The 22,748-nt window shown below is 46.4% G+C and overlaps 1 protein-coding gene across 2 annotated transcripts in view; it reads left to right on the top strand.

Annotated features, from left to right (window-relative positions):
- Positions 1-16,913, top strand: part of NSG2 (neuronal vesicle trafficking associated 2) — a 28,233-nt gene extending 11,320 nt beyond the window's left edge. The window contains exons 2-4 of one of the 2 annotated variants that reach the window (XM_062502275.1): positions 420-503; positions 15,149-15,259; positions 16,722-16,913. In XM_062502275.1, the coding sequence (XP_062358259.1) occupies positions 420-503; positions 15,149-15,259; positions 16,722-16,913 (387 nt within the window). Of the gene's footprint in view, positions 1-419; positions 540-15,148; positions 15,260-16,721 lie in introns of both variants that reach the window. The other variant, XM_062502274.1, reaches the window with a different exon arrangement.
- Positions 16,914-22,748: the final 5,835 nt, after the last annotated feature.

Here is a 22,748-nt window from a genome sequence, read left to right as displayed (position 1 = left end):
AAGCCAAGGGAAAAGCCATACAAAATAAATATTGGTAATCTGAAGCCTGAATGAAATGGCCTAAATGTAAATTGGCTTCAGCAGAACCTGTTTGGACAGAGCTTTTAATTAGTGAGGCTCTTCTTTAGGATGGACTATTCTGCCTGTTGAGCATGATATAAAAATTAAACACTCCTAAACAAAAGTGGGTGTCAAACATTTTGCTGTCAGCTATTTTAAGGCTCAGTGTGATAAGCTCCCTGTCCTAGTTCTGTGCATCTGCCGATTTATCTGCCTCTCTTATTCCTGAGGGGGTGATGGTTGGTGTTCATTTGTGGTGCTTGTGTAGGTCCAGGACATGGTTTATATACAAAAGCTTTGATAACATCCCAAAAATCTCTGATGTGGGCAGAAGCCTTAAAAGTGTCGTTATTTTCCAGGTAATTGTGAAAACAAGAACAGAATATCAGCCTGACCAGAAGAACAAAGGAAAACTCAGAGTGCCCAAAATTGCTGAATTCACAGTCAGTTTCACTGATGGGGTAACAGAAAGACTAAAGGTAAGAAATGCTTGTTCTGCTGTCTTCTGATGCAAATGCCATTCATTTTCAAATAACTGAATCCAAGTGACAGGAAAGACATAACACATTTAACACTCCACTCATCAACAGGGTCAAAAAGAGGTTTATCTGTATGAGTGTAAAGATTTTTTTTTTTTTTAGGGCAGACATGAAAATACCTCCTTAGCTACATCTCAAGTAGAAAATGCTTTTCTCTCCCAAGAAAATGATGACAATATATTCCAGCCCAAAATGAAACTAAACCAAGTTTGAATACTTTTTCTTCTCAAACACTGGTGTTTAAAAAGAATTTTTAAAAATCCCAGTAAAGATGGATTGAAACATTTTGTTTAGCCTTTTTAAATTTTGTCTCACAGCCAGACAGCCCTTTTCATATTTAAAATTCTTTGTTAAAATTATTATATTACTAGTTTAAATTACTATTACTGTTACTAGTAGTTTAAAAATACTTCAAAATGCACAGAAAAAAAGGTATTAGAGAAGTATCCAAGCATATCCTGCCCTATAAGCAGTTTTGCTTCACAAAAATTGGAATTTTCTGATGGAAAATGTTTTCTTGGGAAATTTTCAACAGGCTCTACTCAAACATGGAAAGAAACTCATGAATTATTGAGTGCCATCGGTTCCTGTTGACTGCAGCACATTAGAATGGCTCAGTTCCTCCTAAAATTAGACTCCAAATGTGTAGCTGCCAGTTTTTCCTCCCTTTTCACTGGGAAGACCTGGTGCTTTTTCTGAGCCACAGAGCATGGCAGTGATAGAAATGTGAGATCTCATTGCTCATTTTCAAAGTCAGAGGAAATCTCAGTAATTTTGAGTAAAAAACAAGAGGAACTGGGCAGTGCCTGGTGACATTCCTGCTCCTACCAAAGCATAAGTTATTCTTAAGAGTTGTGGGAATAAATGTTTATGGTTCCTGGTTTTTGTTTTTGTTTTTGTTTTTTTTCCAGTGGACATCACAGTTTGATCTAAATTTCTTACCTGCTGTTGGTGTTTCCTGAATTCTTCCCTGAGCGTATTGTGTGTAGTAACTATTTACCACCAGCGGTAACTCCCTATTGTACCAGAGTGAAGTCAATTAACCACGGTTAAATCCCAGTGTTGGAAACCACAGCAGACATTTCCAGTGTCACACACAAATCAGAACGGGACACGACGTGCCTGAGAACCAGCAATAAATTCAGGTTCTCCTGCGCTGCTGTGTTGGCTCTAACCCGCAGTAAATGGCCTGGTTGCTGTTGTAAATGCTGGTGCCTGGCTGGGTATTTCACACTCAATCCTGCAGCCCTGAAAGGTGTGAGAGGCAGAGGAAAACCATTGAAAGATCTGGCTTTGTTATTTAAAAAAAGCACTCAAGAACATCTCCTTACACACCGAGTTAATACATAGCTCATGGATAAATTCTATTTCATCCACTCCTTCTACTGAGTATCTTGTTTCTCTATTCAAATTCCCAAGCTGCTGTTGCATTCAAACCTCTCCTTTCATGCAGTTTTCCCTCTTCCCATCCTGTTTTTGGTGCAGTTTTCCCATCACTCTCACAGTTCCAGCTGGGAGCTCTGGCAGAGGTGGGAGCTGGGCCTCTTCCTATAGAGCCTGACAGCATCACAGTTTCATTTTTGAGCAATTTCCTTTCCCTAAAATCCATATGATTTTCGTTCTCTGCTCTGCAATGTCAACTTACTCATCAGGCAGCCTCTGCTCTAATACTGGATAAGACTCTAAGCCTCTCCCTGCCTGCTTTTCATGAGGCTTCCATGTATCCCATTAAATTTGTACTATTATTTCCTGACAAAATGAGCTGAGATAATCGCTAATATTTATTACCTTTTGTACTTTTTATTGCACCACATTCTTGTCCCAGTGCATATTTTTAGTGAAGTTATTAAAAACCCTGCCCTCTGGTGATAAGCTGCCCTATTATCTGGTACTGATGAAATCATCTTACATTTGTTTTTTTGTAAGAGGAAATCACAGTAAATACTTAACTTTTATGATCGCAGTTTGGCTACATTTTTAAAAGCTTTGAAAAAGATGATATAGTTGTGATTATCATAATTCTCTTTAGCCCTTTTGAGGGTGGAAAAACCCTCCAAGACCATTGAGTCCAAGCTGTGACCAATGCCCACCTTGTCCCCAGCCCAGAGCACTGAGTGGCCTTCCCTGAGCACTCCAGGGCTGGGGATCCAAACCTCCCTGGGCAGTTCCAAGGCCTGACCCCCCTTTCCATGGAGCAATTCCCGTTGCTGTCCAACCTGAGCCTCCCCTGGCCCAGCCTGGGGCCATTTCCTGCTGTCCTGGGCTTGGCTGCCTGGGAAAAGAGCCTGTGATTCTGTGATTTTGTGCTACAGAAGACCAGGATGTCTGGAAAACAATTTGAGACCACATGAGCCTGCCAGCCAAGTCCACAGATACCCTTTTTTTTCCTCTGCCTTTTGGGTATCTTTTATTGAAGAAACTAATGAATTATTAGACAACTTTCTCACATGAACAAGCCCAAGCCAGAATTTAAGCTTATGCTTGCATATATTTTCATCCATCCAAAATAGCCCAGATCTGAGCTCTTTAATTATCATAAAGAAGAGACTGTCCCTAGGCAACAGTTCTTATTTCACACCAGCTCTTCCAGGAATCTGAGCTAGCTCCTGCCTCTTGTCACATTCCCTAGTAGATGAGATTATGATTCTCTCCAGCTCAGCACACCGTGTCCTGGAAGTTTGACCAATTAGGCTGATTCTTCAGCTGCATGAGTCAGCCCATACGTCCTTTATAAAACTGTTTAAGTAGTTGTGTGTAGATGGGTTGCAAGAAAATGATGTGAAAATAACCTTATGGTTGAGCCATCCATACATAAAAGAAATTTCTCGTTTTACTCCTCCACAGAGAAGCAAAGAGAACATTTTTCTGAGCTGACAAGCAGTGATTTATAGACCTTGCTTTCTCCAGGCTGCTTCTACCTTTCGACTGTGTTCCTCTAGGAAGTTTTTGGGCTGCAGAGATCTTGTTTTGCAGTACCACTGTGAGCTGAGGTTTCCCAGGCTGAGGGGGAAGGGTGGCTGCTGTTTGCCTTTCCTTTGTAGTGCTTTGAAGGGAGCTCCTGTTCCTGGGCTTTGCCATCCTGTGACACCACTGAGGTGCCTTAGAGAGGGTTTGTAAGCATGTCTCTGATTCTTCTGTGGGGTGACAGCTCTAACCCTCTGCATCTGAGGCTTCCTGCTCCTTCTCAGCAGTCATGCCCCATCTTACAGCTTTTAAGAACCATCTCTCACGTGAGTAATCATTCTGCCCTTATTTCTATCAGTACTGAAAAGAGATTGAATCCCTTTTGCTTTTTAAGCAGATTCCCCACCAAATGAAGTCTTGAACAGGGTTTCCAGTGACTCCTTTTCTCTTCTAACCAGTCCAGATAGCACAGAAATCTCCCAGCAGCACTGATTTCTTTAGATAGCACCAGAAGAGGTGCTGGAGTGGCTTTTCCATGTAGCTTACAGGATGGACACCTGGGGCTGCTGGCCCCTTACTGGTTTTACACAAACTGGTCTCTTTGTTACACCAGTCTGAGCCCTTTCTCACCACTGCCACAGAATTATTAATTATCTTCAGGAAGGTCATGATTTATTGAGTGTTAGCTGGGTGATAGTTACCTCCCATAGTTACCTGACTTCTCAAGTCTTCTACACTTCTTTCCTTTTCGTTGCTCAGTTTCTTCAAAACGTTTACGTTTTCAGAGTTGGAATAATTAAACTCAGTACTTTGACAGCAAGCTGGGAGTGGGTGTATGGGGGAGAAGTCAAGGTACTTGAGATGTTTTTTGCAAGCACTTTATCTACCTGAAGAAATCATCAGCAAGTATTGATGAACTTCATTCTTCTTGCTTCAATTTGGCAAGATGCGTTTTTCAGAGTCACTGGCTGTGTCATCTGTCCCTGCTGAGTGTGCAATGACAATTATTTCTTATCATTAGATCACCCCTCTCCTCCCTCCACCCTGAAGCTGCTCTGCCACACGCACATCCAGGGACCAGTGAATGTAATTATTGCCCACACTTTTCATCAGGTCCTTAAAATGTGGTGGAATCCATCCAAATGCTTCTGTTGTTGAAATGTTCGTACTGGAACAATTCTTTCCCTCTGACTTAGTATGAAAGATTTAAAATAAAATTGCTTTGCCTCCAGCCACACCCTACAAAACAAACTGTGATGCAAGAATTGTTCATGATCAAACCCAAGCCAATATATGAAATGCTTGGCTCCTAATTAAGAAAGATTTTTCTGGCCCGGGGAATAATTTCCTGTTGGTAACAGCTTTGCTGAATGGAAGATGAGACATCAAATCCCCAGGGAATTCACACTTTGCTGCACACAAATGTCCCATTCCCGCTCCCCCTTCCCAAACTTCCCATCCGTGCCACGGATCTTGAAAACTCCTCCCGAGATGTTCTGCTTTCACCTGCAGGCTGTTGCTTTATGCTGATAGTTCTTCCTCGAACCTGCAAAGAAATCCCAGAAAAAGCTGGGGCTTTTCATCGCACACATTGGTAGGTAAATACATTTGAAAGTCTCCTTTAATTGTTGAGTAACTCCTGGAGAAAGGACTCCTCTGCTTTTTAATCCTGTCGGTACCAGCGTTGCCGTGGCAACTGCCACATCCCATCGGGATGGGAGCTGCGGAGCGGCCGCTGGAGGATCCCATTACCCTGACTAATGGGAGCGGTGCTCCGGGGCTGTGCACAGGGATTTCTCCCTCTGCTGGGAATTGCAGAGGAAAAGCAGGAACGGGGAGCAGGCACTGGCACGGCAGCGGGGCTGGAACCGGGGTTTTCTCTTGAACCCTGCGCTCAGAGAGGGCTTGGAGAGGTGGCAGTAGGAAGGGGTTGATTTCAGCCCCGGGCACTGATTTGGAGGAATATTCCCTCCCTTTGGCAGTTCCCAGCTGTCACCAGGCAATCTCCTTTCCCTGTGGATGCAGTGGGCAGTTCTGCAGGAGTGTCAGGCAGCTCTCGCTGCCAAGTGTTCTCCACACTGCAGTGCATGATTTGAGTGTGGAGCCAAAGCTGCTCTTTGGAGGCTGAATATTTTCCAGTGCAATGCAGGAGCTCCCAGGTTCTCTTTTCCCAAAAACACCACTGCCCAGCCCTGCCTGGCCTCGATGCAAACTCACACCTGTGTGGCTTCTCACCCGAGGTGTGCACGCAAGCAGGTGAGAAATGGTGGTGCTCATCTTTCTGCCTGAGCTCAGAAATGCTTCTGAGGATTTCTGGGAAGAGGACAGGTCACATCTGTTCCAGTGGCTCTCCCAGGCTGCAAGAGGCAGATTGATGGAGCCCTTTGTGATCATCAGTGACAATCAGGAGCTGTGAGGATGAACTGAGTGGGGCTTTGGCTCAGCTGCCAGGGAGCAGATCTGTCTGATCACAGCCCCAGGTATTGCTATAAACCCTGCAAGGTTTCCACTGCCTGAGTAGGAGTCTGGGGGTTTTGTAAGAGCTGTCAGCTAATTCCCTAATTTTTTATACAGACAGGCGCCCCAAAATGTCATGTTCATCTCTAAAACACACAAGAAAAAACTATTTTGATTTAACTAGAATGCTCTCTACTGGCTTAGGGACCACCTAACAAAGCAAAGAAAAAAAAAAGTCTTTTTATGGGAAATAGGCCATTCCTTACAGTGCATTCTTGTTTTATGTTAGTTTTACACACATAGATTACTCTTACAAAGTTAGGAAAAGCCTCTCAACTCTATTTTATTTTTCCCATCTGCGAGCACTAACAGAGTAATCAGCTGAAGAGATTTGTTCAGTTTTGGCTTGGTTTTTTTTCCCATGTAATTGATTTTTGGAGAGGAGAAGAAGAAAGTGAATTGATACGCAGAAAATACCTAAAAGTGGAAGTCACAGAGAATATTCACATCCCTAAATTTTTGTGGGGTACACCTGCTGAAACTTCATTATTCAAACCAGGATATATTGAAGAAAAAAGACTCACAGAGCAGAAACCTCAACTGACCCTTGGCTTTGGAGCAAAATGCTTGAAAATATTTCCATTAAGTGACCACATCGAGATAGCCCTGGTGCTAATTACAGGATGTAATTGCAGTTCCCGTTGGGCCTGGAGGGTTTCTTACACTGCATCTCTGTCTTTAACACCACTCTGCACTTACCTCTGCCACCCCACAGGAAATCTGCGTGTTGGACAATTTCCCTGTCAGCATTTGAGGTGGCGAAATGAAAGATATTTAATGCTGGTGTGGCCACTGCAGCAAAAAAGACCAAGCAGGTTGGAGGAACAGGAAAGAGTTTTCAGCTGAGTGAAACCAAAGCAAAGTTTATTGCCTGTTGGGAAGTGCATTTGGAGTCTTGTAGCCAGACTGCTGAATGCTAAAAAAAAAAAAAAAAAAATAATCAAGGAAGTGCAAAGCTTCACTCACACAAATGTCTCCATGCAATGTTTCACTCTCTCTAAAGCAGCACAGGCTGTGATTGAATGTTAACCAGAGCTGAGCTGCCTCTTGTTGGTACTTGCAGATGTATTAAAGCCTGTTGGGTCGGATCCACAGCTAATGGAACTGGCCTCGTGCCTTTGGAGGCAGCATAATCACCTCGATTATTCATTTCTGTTGTTTCTTTTAAAAGAGTAGCTCTTGTAAGTCGTTTGCAGCAATAAAGCTTCATCTTTCTAATTCAAAATGGAAAGGCTTTTAATTCTTAAGTTACCCAGGGGACACTTTGCTCACCAAATCCTCACTTTGTTCTCCTATAAAGCACCCACGTAATAAGTTTTTAAGGAGAGATGGGTGTACTGAACCATGAATGCAGAAATATTATTTCCTACTCATGATGTGAGACATAAATGCTGAAATACAGGTGAATTTGTTGCTCTTCTTGAAGGAACAAAGTGATTCAAGTGATTTTTTTCTTCATGCACAAGAGTGCACTGACCAGAGGTGTTTTAACTCATGCAAACCCGACCTTTGGAAGAAGGTAACTTCACAAAGCAAATGCACCTCAGCTTTTCCCTAGAGCCAGCCTGATCCTTGGCTATGGCATGGTCTTTGGGTAGTTTTACCTCACAAAAAGCCAAGCTCTGGGGAATTCAGATGTTTGCAGCTTTGGGTGGCTCTCACTGGTGTTGTCCGAGTGAGGAGTGAGCTCTGGAGCTGGGTTTGGAGAGATGTCAGGTGTCAGCAGCAGAGCAGGGAACACAACCTGCAGTTCCAGGTGTGCTGCCATCCCCGAATCCATTCCTGCTCAGGGCTCCCAAAGCTTTCCAACACCAAATCCAACATCAGGGAGGAACGAGAGGGGACCATTTGGCATTCATGAGGCTGTGCAGAGGTTGAGCCTTGGCAGGCAAAGGGCAGGCAAGGAGACAGTTTATTGACGACTTGATTTACCTTGTGTTCCTGTTAATGCATTTTAAAAGGGCCTGTGATGAACTGAGGCATCCATTGCCGTGTCCCACGTGCAGTGACCAGAGGAAATGTCACAGCCAAGGCTCTGCCAGGGCAGCAGGGAAGGACTGCACATCAGGAAGGCTTGGAGAGGATGTTTCTGTCTGCTGCAGTCCCACTAATTGGAAAAACACCTCAAATTAGGGATCTGGAAGGAAGCCTCTTCCAGCACTGCTCAGCTCCTGAAATGGGCTGCCAGGTGTCCTCAGGATGTGGCTTTGGGAAGAAAAGCTCCTTTCTGAGCAGTTCTTGAGTTACCCCACTTGTTTAATTTGGGGGGGGGGGGTCTGCTCCGTTTCTTTGGAGGTAACAGACACAGAATCATTGAATGGCCTGGGCTGGGAGGAACCTGAAAGATCACCTGAGTTCCAATGGGAAGGCTTCTGACAGTTGAAAAGAGAGAAAATATTCTTATAGGAGGAAGGGTAAAACACCTTTAAAAACATGTCTGAACTGCCAAAATGGCCATGTATTTATTTGCTGTTCCTAGAAACAGCATCACCTCGTCTCACTATACCTGACTGCTTGATGGAGGAATTTTTTTAGGCATTAAATGGCAGAAAGGAAAAAGCAAACCCCACAGAGCTTTTTACTTACCTAAATGGAAATTCACTGATGCTCATTGGTGAAGCAGCCTTATTTAAAATGGCATTTAGAACTTCCATAAGGAACAGGGGTTTGGAAACAGAGCAGTGAATTTTCCATCCAAGGGGTTTGACTTGGCACAGGGAGATGTCATGCAGCCCACAGCTGGCACCAGACACTGTTAAAAAGATCTGAGGCTATTAGTGCCTAAACAGCCACTAGAAATTATATTACATGATGGAGACTGGCTAATATAATTGAGCCAGCTAGTTATTGTGTGCATAATTTAATTATTTGACAAATTGCTTAGAAACACGGTGTGCTCCTTCCACACTCGTGCTGCTCTCACAGCTTTAGGATGCACAGAGCAGAGGAATTGCTGGTGGCTATCCTGGAAAAGAGAGGTTTCTTTTTAAAATTTGCAAACTTGGAGAGGTTCTCTGGTGTTGTCACGGTGGGCTGAGCTGTGCAGAGATGGGTGAAGCCCAGGGGGACATGGCTGAGAGGGAAAATTGGCTCAGAGACAGCCAGAGCTGTTTCAAGTGGATTCTTCTGAGGCTGTGGGGTATCATATTGGATAAATGAGCCTCTCTGTACTCTCTGGGTGTTTTGGGCTTTGATTGCTGGGCTGTGTGGGCTGAAAGGAACCCATGGAACAGCAGAGCAGAGAATCCCAGACTGGTTTGGCTTGGAAGGAACCTTAAAGCCCATCCAGTGCCACCCCTGCCATGGGCAGGGACACCTTCCACTGTCCCAGGCTGCTCCTGGCCTTGGGCACTGCCAGGGATCCAGGGGCAGTCAGAGCTGCTCTGGGCACCCTGTGCCAGGGCCTCAACACCCTCACAGTAATTTTTATTTTTCTTAATATCCCATTTAACCTTGCTCTGTCTATTGAAGCCATTCCCCCTTGTCCTGTTACTCCAGGCCCTGTACAATTCCCTCTCCATCTTTCCTGCAGCTCCTTCAGGCACTGAGGCCACAACTGTGTCACCCCACAGCTTCTCCTCTCCAGGCTGAGCAATCCCAGCTCTCCCAGCAGAGCTGCTCCATCCTCTGCTCATCCTGGTGCCTCCTCTGGGCTCTCTCCAGCAGCTCCAGGTCCTTGCTGTGCTGGACCCAGGGCTGGGGCAGCTCTGCAGGTGGGCTCTCACCTGAGCAGGGCACAGGGGCACAATCCCAACCCCCGAAAATGTGGACACATGACACATTTTCCTCTTATAAAGCATCTTCTAAACAATGCTGCTTAAGAATCTGGATACCATCTGGAATAAAGCAGTGCTGTAATAATAAAGAACAAATCCTGCATCTTCTTGAGCAGTACTAAGCAAATCTGAAAACCCAATTGTGTCACTTTTTTTTGAAGTTAGCCTTTCGAAATTTCAGAGGCAAAGCTGTTGCCAGAAGATCAGTAAAATCAGCAACTTATTACAAAAATATTTTTAACAGTGGGGAGTGAAGTGACATTTTTGAAGAAGTGCAGTCAGATCATTTTCACTGCTGGGGTGGATCAGGGTGTCTGTGTGCTGGGCAAGGCACCACAGCAGTTCTGACAGGTTTGAGCAGTGGGGCAGCCCTTCCTGGGATGTGTTTGGAGGGTACCTCATCCCCTGCTTGATCCATCTCAGTGTCCTGTCAGCCTGTGGCTCCCTCCCTGCCAACACACCAGAATTTTCTTGCAATAACAACCTGGGTTTGGGTGGTTTGCACTTGGATTCCATCCTGGAATGCACAACCAGGATAGCTGGATCCAGGAGCTCCTGGTCTTTTAACTGTACCTCCCATGAGGAAATCTGATGGTGTCAATCTTCCATCTCGTTATCAGCTGGAAGAACTTATGGGATGAAGGGGAAAAGAATTGTCCTCCTGAATTTTTCATTGTAGAGCAGAAATCCTTGTAATGGATTCAGTGCAGGGATGTATTTGGATGCCCTTAGATGATTGTGTGATTTTTTTTTCCCCTGCAAGTTAACTGGGTTGTCAGGGATTGATGGGTTTTCAGGTGTAATGGAATTGCCATAAACTACAGGAAAAGCTTTGCTGCCTCTCCAAGCACAGCTCTTAAGCTCCTCTCTGAAATAACCTTGACAGAATTTCTGCCAGTTTTGTTCATAACAAATTTTGCCTTGTTCTTTGCCTTTCTTCTTCTACAAAGAGAAAAATTAGAACCAAGAGAACTTCTTCAGCTGAATTTCCTGTTAAAGGTTACAAAATTTCCCAATACCCAGCAACCCTGAAGGTATCTAGTAGAACCAGACATGGCAGCAGCAATGGAATCCTTTCCTTATAAAGTGGAGTTTTGTGAAGGGGTTGAGAAGAGTACAGGAACAAAAACAGGCAGGAGAGGCTCCTGAGATCCCAAATTCACATTACTGCTGCAGAGAGTAGGAAAATAGTGCAGAATTTTGTAGGGATTTTTCTGTGATAAATGATCTTTATCTCTTCTCTGGGCCTGGCTGCTTTTCCTGTAGGCAGCAAGGCTTTTCTTGGTTGGTGTCTTCCTGGCTCTCCTCCTGGTTTAAGTGTATATAAGCAAGGAGAAAAGTGTCCAGTCAAACACTGATTTACCAGGTCTAGAAATAAAATCATGCCTGATATCCAAGGAGTGCCATTCATGCTGAAGGAGGGGGAATTTAGGTTGGATGTTGGCAAGAAATTCTTCTTGTGAGGGTGGGCAAGCCCTGGCACAGGGTGCTCAGAGAAGCTGTGGCTGCCCCTGGATCCCTGGAAGTGTCCAAGGCCAGGCTGGACAGGGCTTGGAGCACCCTTGGGTAGTGGAAGGTGTCCCTGCCCATGGAATGAGATGATCTTTGAGGTGCCTTCCAAACCAAGCCATTCCATGATTAAATATTATATGATTAAGGAATGAAACTGTAAAAACCTTGCAATGGAAAAAGCTGTTAAATAAATGCCCTGCTGTTTGGATGTGCCATTGTTCTCTGGTTGACTTTTAAATAAAGCTTTGTACTGGAGTGAGAGAGGAAAAAAGGGAATTTTTGATGAAAAAGTTGATCCTGGGCAGCTGATGAAATCAAAGAGAGCAGGGAGGATGCTTCCATGGGCTGCATGAAAGCCAGGTTAGCTGGAACACCACTGCAATTAGACATCCTCTGCCTGGCACAAAACCTGCTGGCACCTGATGTCCTGCAGCCCGCTGGGGATGGATCCTTTTCTTCACCTGCGTGAAAATGCAAAAAATGTTCTTTATCTGTGGGAAAAGGGGGGAACCACCCCAAGTGTGCTGCTCTTGATGGGAGCTTGACATCATCCTTCATGGATCTTAAGGGCCTCTTCCCACATTTTTTGGAGGATGGGGGGAGCATTTTGGTGTGATAATGATGTTCTGTATTCTCTGTTCCTTCTTAAGGGAACCTTTGGGAATCATGTGAGATTTTGAGGAGAGGACAGGCAAATCCCCCCCTTTCCTTCACCCACTCAAGCAGTCACATGTGACAGATTCATGCCTGCAGCACTTCTAGGTTTTATCAGCTCACTAAATTTTATTTCCCCTCTGTGAGTGTTTATATTGCTTAGAGACTGCCAAGGTTCGTGTTAATCATAAAAAAAAAAAAAAGAAAGTGGAGGTTTATTAGGTATTGCAGCTCTGTGATTCTTTGGTGTTTGAATGTTAATGAAGCTTTGTATGCTCTGGAATAGTTGGAGAGGTGGATCTTAGCTCTGGCATGGCAGAGTATCCGGGGGTGGATTTTTCTTCCCTTTCCTTTGGGTTTTAACATCTTACACGACATTTCATCCAGAGCAATTTTCCACCATTTATCAGCAGGTGTAATATTGTCACAGCAATTCTGCGAGTGCAGGGAAGGCAGGAGGGTGAAAATGGGCTCAGTTACACCCTGAGGCAGGGGAGAGCTCAGCACAGGGACCTGCTCCTGGGCCATAAACAATTGGGTGTCAGCACTTGGCCAGAGCAGAGGGGAATTTGTTACTTTTAGGGACTCAGTGGGCGGACAAGAGGAAAGGACTCCTCAAATTGCAGTTCTAATGGTTATTTCCATAGGCTGTGCGTTGCCCGTGGGATTTAGCAGAGCCATGAAGAGACATTTATTCCCCCTCCAGACAGCTCAGTTCTTTCTTCTGAAGGCTGAGTTTCAAGCGATGTTCCTTTTCTCAGTGTACATTTAATTTGGGCCAGAGGAGGCAAACTGGAGAGCTGAACATTTCTTATTTCTGAATTTCTAGCCAGGGCTGCCGTTCAGCGTTGACTTTGGTAGAACAAGATGTACATCTTGCTCTAGTGCCTTCAGATTAACCTCAAAGGACACTCGTGTCATTGTCATCGTGGGTTTAGTACCTGCACTGGAATGAGAGGAAATATCAGGCCTAGAAGGCTCCCCTTTAAAAAGAGCAGGCGTTGATGGACATGTGTTCTACAGGGGAAAATGCTCCTCCACACTGACCTGTCATCAGGATTGTGGTGGCTCTTTATGGGGAAGGATCTGTTTTTCCCAAGCCTCCTGTTAGAAAAAGTGGAGCATATTTCATCCAGGAAGTCTCTCTTTTTTACTATTTGAAAGAGACTTAATTTTTATTTTTCCATGTGTAATACAGCTTCTTTGGGGACACAAATCATGTCAAATTCCATTTGCATCTGCCTTGAATCCACCTGAGCCTTTAACACCATGAAAAGGTACAGACTCCCCACGGCTGGGAACCCAAGGGCTGCCATAAAGCTGCTCTGAAATATTTCTGTTCACCCCTCTGAAGGGGTGAATCCTATCCACCACTGAGAGGAGGTGGATCCCAAATTTTCTTGGTCAGACTGAGGCAGTTTGTGCAACTGCACTCCTTTAGTGCCATATCCCTCCCCAGCACTCCAGGCCTCCCTAACAGTGTTGTCCTAGATCCAGCAGTAAATGCTGCTCCCTCTGTCGCTGCCTTTGGTTTAATTGACCCATTTTGCAGCAGATGAGGCCCCAAGGAGAGGTTAATCCAAGCAGGAATGTTAAAAGGCAAGTTGGGCTTCAGTGAACTCTTTGTTCTTGGTAAAGCCTCTCAGCCCCACTGTCACCTTTTTACCCTTTATTCTAAAATATCCTGATTTAACAATGAATTCAGGAATCTCTCCTGCTAGAGAGTCTCCACAGCTCTCTCTTCCCTGAGTTTTGGATGTGATGGGTAAGATTTGACACCAAGGATACAAATTTACTTTCACTCTTTTGTTTTAACCACCAGAATTGTAGCTCTGGATTTTCCAGGAGTAATGCCAGTGTGCTGTGTAGGAGCACCCTCACAGGCAGTTCATCTTTCTAGGGGATTGATGGGAAGGCTTTCCTGCCCTGCCAGCAATTCCTGTGGCCCCTGGAGTCCCTGCAGGATTGCAAATCCCACTGGTCCCAGAGTTGCAGCTGCTCAAACGACTGAAGGGGAGAATCAGAACAGATTTCAATGTGATCCACTATTAAGCAATTAATAATATTTACTGATATGACTAATATGACATAACATTACTGTTGTAAAAATAAGATTACATTGATTCATTTTGAGCTATAACCAGCTTGCTGTTTGTTAGCTGCTGTTCCTGACAAGCCTGTCCCCCCACTCTAGGAATTATCAATGTTTTCCCACTTTTCTACCATCACCTCTCCTGCAAGTTAAATCTTCTATAGATAAATAGGATGCATAAATCCTGCAAAATCGTGGTACCGCCAGCTCTAATTTGGGCACTTGGAATCCAGAGCCATTTATGCTGCATTTGTGGAATTATGGGACCAAGAAAGCTTTGGGAAAGGGGAGGATGGGAGTGTTTTACAGCTCAGTCCTTGAGGAATAGACAGCTCAGCAAAAATCACTGATCAGGGCCTCAGTCCAGACATGGAGTAGGGACAGAAAACTTGCTGTTGGATGAACTATTTTGGGAGGAAAAGCTGGAGCGAAGGGAGCCCCAGCAAAGGAACATATGCAGCAGAGTTACCTGCTGGGCAGTGAGGAGAGGGCGAGTATTTGGGTCCCAAAGAGGGAATTGTGTCTGGTACCATCTGCATCTGCTCCTGGACATGCCGTGGGATTTTGTCAGTAGTCAGGATATTGTCCTTTTACAGCTTGGAGAAATAGAGAGAAGGATCCCCTTTCTCCTGCAGGGCACAATTTATCCTGGTGGAATTGGCCAAGAGGCACAAAGGGATGGGAGCTACAAAGTCCTCATTGCTCCTCCCTGCTCACCTGCCTCTGCTCCCCAAAAAGTGGGATCTGCCCTGGTCACAGGGCACTTTATCCACACACATCAGACCTGGAATGTGGGTTTGCTGCTGCTGGGCTGCAGCTGAGAGCACAAAGAACACCAAATACCACAGCCAAATCTCTCCATTTGCAAGGGGTTAAACATAGGAATGTTGAAAATCCGTGGGGGGGATGGGAATGATGTGGGAATCCAGGATATTGGATCCAGCATTCAGTCAATTACCATGCTTAGTTAAGTACTGCACGGTGGAGTGAAGGCTGCAGTCTGTTAGAATGTCTGTTCCTATAAGTCATTTAATTATGAGGTTGCTCATATGCCATTTTAACATATGTACAGTAACATTATCCCTCTTTTCTAGGTCACCATCCTCATAAGCCTGGCTCTTGCATTCCTTGCCTGCATAGTGTTCCTTGTGGTGTACAAAGCCTTCACTTACGACCACAGTTGCCCAGATGGATTTGTTTATAAGGTAAGGAACTTCAGAAGGATGAATTGCCTGAGCTAATGACAGGCTCTAATTGCCTGCATGGTTACAGCCCAGGCTGCTTTTTTTTTTTTTGACCAGGCCAAACAGAACATTTGGCAGGAATGTGTTGAAATGGAAAAAGTGTTCTGGGAAATGTGGATGTGCATCTGACTCCATCAGCTACTGTTACAGTGTAATTGTTGGGATTAGCATTTGGTGAACACTACAGACAGATGTTCAACAACAATCCCTCATATTTGTGAATGGATTTATTGCAGCTGGGATCCTGCATTTGCTTCCCACACTCCCAAGTAACTGATGTTTACTGGCATACAATGTAATGCACAGCAATCTGCTGCAGTGCTGATGCTCTGTCCTTTGTGAAAGAAATCCGAATTTGCCCAAGTAATTCACTTCTAGGTGCTCTTGAGCCTCTGTCAGGAACAAAACCTTATAACAATTGCTAAAACCCAGTGATTTTATATTGAATATTCACAGAACTGTTTGCCTGGTCTGCTGAGATAAAAAAATATATTTTGCAAACTGATCCACTGTGAAGAAACTCATAAATTCAGGGGAGTCTTGACCACACTGGGGATAATATGTGAGCTGGAAAATAGAATAAGATGTTGGTGTATTAATCATTGTGAATTATTCTCTTAGGTTATATAATTGGGATTATTCAGACTGGAAAAGAAAAGGCTTTGGGGTGACCTAATTGTGGCCTCCAGTACCTGAAGGAGCCACAAGAAAGATGGAGAGAGACGTTGGACAAAGGATGGAGGGACAGGACAAGGGGAAAGGGTTCACATTAACAGAGGGAAGGGTTAGATGGGATTTTGGGAAGAAATTCCTCCCTGGGAGGGTGGGCAGACCCCGGCACAGGGTGCCCAGAGCAGCTGTGGCTGCCCCTGGATCCCTGGCAGTGCCAAGGCCAGGCTGGACAGTGGAAGGTGTCCCTGCCCATGGCAGGGGTGGAATGAGATGAGCCCCGAGGTCCCTCATAGGGTCATGAATTTCAGAATCAAATCCAGACCTGAACTTGTGAAAAGAGCTGGCCCATTGGGCTGTGACTCCTGCCATCCCCAGCCAGGTGCTCATCCCCCAGGTCAGGGTAACACTCTCTAACAGAGCAGCACAAAGCAGCTTTTGCTGCCTCTGCCTGTCCCCCGCCTGTCTGGGCATTAACTGTGGGCTCAGACCTCCAGAGCTTTCAGCACAGCAGGTGAGCAGAGCTGCTCAGCCGGCCCAGCCCCGTTCCCGTTCCCTGCGAGTGTCAGTCCCTGCTCCCATCCCGCATCTCTGACTTCTGCTGCCGTCGGGGTTGCCAATAGCAACGGCTTTGGGAAGCCAAGGCCGGCTCGGTGCATTCCCAGGGCGGGAGAGGCAGCTGCAGCGATGGGAGTGCGGACAGGAGCCCCTGAAAGCCGACGGCATCACTCTGCTTCTCTTGTTTCCCTCCCAGCACAAGCGCTGCATCCCCGCCTCGCTGGACGCCTATTACTCGGCACAGGATTCCAACTCCAGGGGCAGGTTCTACACCGTCATCAGCCACTACAGCATGGCCAAGCAGACCAGCTCCCGGGCCGTGTCCCCCTGGCTGCCCTCGGGCTCGGCCAGCCACGACAACAAGGCCGCCAAGACAGAAGGTCATTAAAGGGAGCGAGCGGTGCTGGGCGGAGCGGGAGGGCGGGGGGACAACACCGCGTGTCTGAGCGAGCCCTGCGGGGCAGGAGGGAATCCAACCCAAGCGCAGGATCAGCTTCATGGATATTTCTTTTCGTGCGTTGTTCTCGTTGATTTGTAACCGAGTCGAGCTCTTGTACAAAGGCATGTTTGATGTTGACTGTACCTTAACGATGTAAAAATATTTTTAAATCATTGCTTAACTATTTGTTAGAAAAATAAATTAAAAAACAAAAAAAGCAAGTTAGGTAAACAGCCAGAGACGATAAAAGCAGTGAAGAGAATCCCGCAAAGTTTTGTCAGTGCTGGAAATCTGTGACAGAGGCTCCAGAAACTGAAGGAAGAGCTGGAATCCTTTCAAGAGGGGTAGGGAGAACCTGGTACAAAGACATTGTGGTGCTGTTTGGTTTGCCAAAGGGGAGATATTTTGCTGTCAGACTGAATCCAGTGTCAGTGTTTGTTCACTGATAGAGAAATACAGGCATCCCCTCCTTCCCCCGACGCGCTCATGTGCAAGCACCAACCCTGCACAGTGCCCCAGGGAAATCCAGAAAGTTCCTGACATTCCTAATGAGCCACCAGAGTGCTGCTGGTCCTGGGCAGGCTCTGAGGCTGAAATCCAGGCTGCTGCTGGAGATGGAGCAGGATAGGAGCAGGCAGAGGCTGCTGCAGTTAAAACCTGAATAAACTTTTGAGCACAGGGCTCAGAGTCAGGAGTTCAGGACTCATTCTGCTTCTAACATAGAATCCCTGCATGAGCTTTGGCAGTTTCCATGAGGCTTCGTCCTTTGGGACCTCTCTCCTGAGGGTCACCAAAACTCAAAGAAATGCCATTATGATCAGAAGAACATCTCAAAAAGCTGATAGTATTGAGCCTCTAACTTTTCAGCCCCTAATTTTCCCATTCAATGAGATGCTCCTGTTTTCCTCCTTCAGCTTCAGCTCCTTCAACATTTCCTGTCATTCCAGGTCACTGGGAGAGACACAAATCAAATTTCTGCAAACCCAGAGCAGACCCCAAGCTTAATCCAGTCCTGCCCAGAGTAACACATCCTCTCCCCACAAATGGCACTTGAGATTAGTGCAGGCTGGTGAGATTTAAAAACCCACAAGGATTCTCTTTTTTCAGAGCTGCAAGAGCAGAGTGCACAGGCAGGGCAAGGTTCACCTTGGACTGAGCTGCTTTTTCAGATTCTTGGCTAGACTGGGATGGAAATTAGGAACTGGCCCCTTCTTCCCTCGCATTGGGCAGTTTTGTCCTCCATGTCAGAGACACTGGGCAGTGTGTGAGGGCAGAACTCCTCAGTCCTGCAGGCATCATGATAAATAACTGTATAGTGTAGCTAAAACTGTAGTGCCAAACGCCATCGTCTGACTCCCTCTCCTCCCCTCCCTTTCCACCTGTAAATTCATTTCTCACTCAAAATGTACAAACCACCCCCTCCACCAACAACCCCGACTCCAGCAAAACCACTGAACAGTTTATAATTTTGTGGTGTATTTTTTGTCGGTAGGTAGCAGAGACTGAAGTATTTTTTGGTGTAATTCTTGAACTTTTCTGACGGGATTAAAATAAAATTCGATGTGACTGAGCGTGGCTCCCGTGGGTTTTCTTGGCACCTCGTGCCCTGGGCTGGGAGATGCTGGGTGGGATCTGTGTGGTGCTGTCAGGCAGAGGCTAAACCTTGCACCAACCCCAAGGTGAGTCTGGATTTCAGGAGGCATTTCCAGAGCTTCCCGTTTTCCCGTTTTAATGCCTGGATTTTATTCCCTCTGTTCTCACCCATTTCCAATAGGAAAATAGTAATTAAACTGCAGCTCATCTTCTACTGCTTTACAGTGGACCTCTGTTCCCATTTTAATGGGAATTCCTTCCAATGGACTTCCTTCCCATTTGAAAACCAGTGGATTACAGGAACTTTTCCTGGAAGCAATGTCTCCCTTACCATCTTTTCCTGATGCAAGCATTCCTTGGAATGAGGGGGTTAAAGGAAATCCAGCTGACAAACCAAGGGCCACAGCTGAACTTTGGGAAAGTTGAGCTGTGTACCCAAACTCTGCAGCTTGATTTGTAACAAACCCCCAGCTGTATTCATCTCACATGCTTCAGAAAGCAGATTGTGTTGCCTCAAATCCAATCCTTCAGCTCTTTGAAACGGAATGATAGCCTGGCATTAAATTGACTCATTCCCAAAGGCTAAAGAACATTTTATAAAACCTTTGGATAGCTTTCCTTCCCAAAAAAAAGTGTATTCAGTGTTGTGAAATTGAGCTACCACAGGAGAGAAACCACTCTGGTGTTAGAGGTCAGCACTACTTGTGAAATACATTAAAAGGATCCAGTGCTGTGCAGGATTGAGTCATGGGATAATTTAACCATGGAATTCTGTTGCCAGTTTCCCAGTAATACTCTGTGTTTACTTGAATCAGAAAAACCCAGGAATCAAATCACTTGAATTGAAAGGGTTCTAGCTATTACTAGATAAGTGAGTCAGTGGGGATAACCATTCCTGTTTAATAAGGGAAAGATCAAAATCTGTACAGAGCAGAATTAAAAAAAAAAAACAGAAGACCAAGAAAGACTTGGGGGAAAGTAAAAGAAACCAACCAACTCAACTCCTGCTGCAAGTTCCATCACTGAATCTTGTTATTACAGCTTCTGTACAAGCAGCAGTTGAGCTTCCAAGATTCAGCCACATATTTTAATCACAGGAACAGGGAAGAAAATTGGAATTGTAGTGCATCATCTTATTATTTCAGTCTTTAAAAGCCTCCTTCAAGGTTGATCGTGAGTTTTCAGCTCTGATTAAAGAGTGTGTTGGCGACAGCCAGGGCTCATCAGGGCTGTGGGCTCTCTGTGCAGCCTGAAGCTCTTGAGGGGTTCTGGAGAGCAAAGTTTTCCTGAGCTGTGCCTGGCTGAGGGCTCAGGCTCAGCCCTGGCAGACCTGAAGCACGAGAGCCCCCCTGTGCCTCTTCCAGCATTTCTGTGATGGCCAAGTCCATCAGCTCCAGCTTCCCACTCTGACTGACCCTGCTGCAGCAGGAATCTCTTTGGGCAATCTTCTCCCTCATGGTAGAGTTTGACTCTACCCTGGGCCTGGAGGAGTTGTCAGTCCTGCAGGGATGGGTGCCTGGGCGGTTTGTCTGTCCCACTGGAGTGGCAGCAAGGGTGGAAGGAGAACTGGCAGCACAGGGATGAGCTCGGCTGGCAGGGACCAGGGCATCCTGGACAGGCAGCAATCCTGGGGAACAACTGGCAGAACAGCTGGAAAAAAAGAACTCCAGCAAAGATGTGGTGAGGGCATGGTGTGAACTCAGCTGAGCCCAGCCCTGGGAAGAGAAGGGAAGGAAGAAACTGAGGCGGTTGGAGCTTGAGAAAGATGGAGAGCAAGAGAAAAGGAGATCGGCACCAGCCAAGGCACGGGAGCAGGAGCTGCTTTCCTGCTACAACCCCATAACCCTGAACCACGGCATCCTCCCCTCCTGATGGATTTTCCTTGTTTTGGAAAAGCCTCTCCAAACATCTGCGGTACCCTGGAGAGGAATCACTCCAGCACTGATTCCAATCCTCTTGGGCTGCCTGCAGATCCAAACCAGGGCAAGGAAAAGAGGTGCCCACAGGGCTGGCAGGGCACAGTGGCACAAACAGCTGAGCTGTGCCTGTCCAGGGTCTCAGAGGTGATTTTGTGCTCTGGACTGCAGAGACAGCTCAAGGTGCTGCCCTGAGATGAGGAAAGGAACAGTCCCTGTCCCTTTGCATGTGATTTTTTATGCCCTTTATCCTCCCCCGTGCTTGCCAGCTGTTCCTGGTTTGTAATAATACCTCCAGTGATAAGTGTAAGGGTCGTGCACTGAGCTGTCTACAATCACTTTTTATACGATTAGTCAGGGGTTTTTAAATCACCCTAATTATTACAGTCAAACCGGATTAAGCCATTCCTCTAATAGATTTTCAGTTCCTGTAAAATAGGCCGGGGAAAATGACTTACGGGAGGCGATGGGGGAAGGAAAGGCTCTTTCCCTCCATCCCTTTGGCCTTTGATTTTTTAAAATGCCAGCAGTGGCAGGGGCACTACAGGGATCCTGCTGGGAGCACTGGGGGAGGAGTGCCCGGCAGGGCTGGGGTTTCTGGCACTCAGTTCCCCTTCTCACCTGCACTGGTGCCCTTTGAGGAGCAAAAGAGGTCAAACCCTTTGGATTTAAAATGCTCACCAAAGAGGGTGGATGACAAGTCATTTGAGAAGTTGTGGGTTGCTTCCTGATGGAAAATAATGCACGGGAAGCTCAGGAAGGTGGGAAGTGCAGCTCTGTTGTGGCTGAACCGCTGTTGCTGGGGAAAGCTGGGCAGGATTAGTGCAGGATTTGTCCTGCAGCAGGCAGAAGGAGATGGGGAAAAGCAGGGAGAGAGAGGACATGGAAAAAGCCTCTTAGCAGCAGGGTACACAGTCCTTCCTGGCACAGCCAGGGCCCTGCCCTTCCCCAGCGGGATGGACTGATCCCAATCCCGATCCCGCTGCCGGGCAGGATCTGTGGGCTGGATGTGCTGCCTCCAGCCAGGGCTCCACACGGGGCAGAAATCCCTGCTCTGACACAGAGTCTGCTGGGGTGAGCAGGAGTGGGATCCTGCCACCAGAGCAGCCCCTAAGAAAACCCTGACCCCACAGGGACAGGTTTGGACAAATCACCTGTGGAGGCTTCCAGTGGCATCAGGGAGGGAGGGGGACATTGTCCCTCGCTGCTCCCTGTCCCTCCATCCTCCCAGGCTGCGCAAGGACAGCGTTCCCCAGCACAAGTGGCCAGAACCAGCCCCTCACCGCCCCTGGGGCTACCAAGAGCCGCCCTGCGGGGGCTGTGAGGTGCCAGCAAGCCCTGGAGCCCACAGCTAGAGCCCGATGGAGGATTTCCTGGGGCAAATGGGTGATGCCAGCAGCAGTTCCAGCAGATCCCAGCCCCTGGTGAAGGCAGAGGTGGCACCCAGTGCCTGCAGGGGCTGGAGCTGGGTCAGTGTGTGCCTCCCCATAGCACTGGAGCCCCAAAATCCAAGCTCCCAAGCCTTGAAATCACCAAATTCCTTCTCCACACTCTGCTCTGCAGGGCTGGGGGTGTCCCCAGCTCACCTGGAGCACAGCCACGAGCTGTCCTTGTCACCTGGGTGGCATCACCCAGCTCAGGGCTCTGCTAAACCCTCCCTGCCAGCCCCTCCAGCCGTGGCCACATTTCGGTGCAGGGTAAATTGATTTCTGTGTATATTTTTTATGCGAGGTTATTACAATTACTCTTCAGGATCCTTTGGGATGAAAGGCTGTTATAGAGATGAAAGCTCATTAACAATAAATATAAAGGGTCAAAACTCCCCATAAAAATGTATTAGAAACAGATTTTGGTTTGGAAATGTAAATACAGCATTTGGCAGCAGTCTGGACTGGCTGGCCTGGTGTGCAAGAGAGTTTAATCCACTGGGAAGATGGGGTTACTTTTACAGCACAGTTACTGGGTGAATTATGGAGTTTTGGCTTGCTGGAAAAACAACTTCTGCCTACCATCAATAAAAAAAGAGGAATTGTTGCAGGGGGGAGAAAGAAGATTTCTCCTGCTAAAAATGGGATTTTTGTGGTAGAGCTGAAGAATCTTTGGGAATTTACAAGTATAAATGCTGGGGGGGAAAAACAAGTAAGGGTGAAGGGAACTTTGAAATGATAGTGGTAGGAATGAAAGTACCTGAACAGTGAGAAAAAGCCCACCTTTTTTTTTTTTTCAGATGTGTTTTCACAAATTCATATATGAAGGGGAAGCTGAACCTGGTTTT

The sequence above is a fragment of the Cinclus cinclus genome, chromosome 14, assembly GCF_963662255.1.
Source record: "Cinclus cinclus chromosome 14, bCinCin1.1, whole genome shotgun sequence".
Taxonomy (NCBI): domain Eukaryota; kingdom Metazoa; phylum Chordata; class Aves; order Passeriformes; family Cinclidae; genus Cinclus; species Cinclus cinclus.
This window is presented reverse-complemented; position numbering and strand designations above follow the sequence as displayed.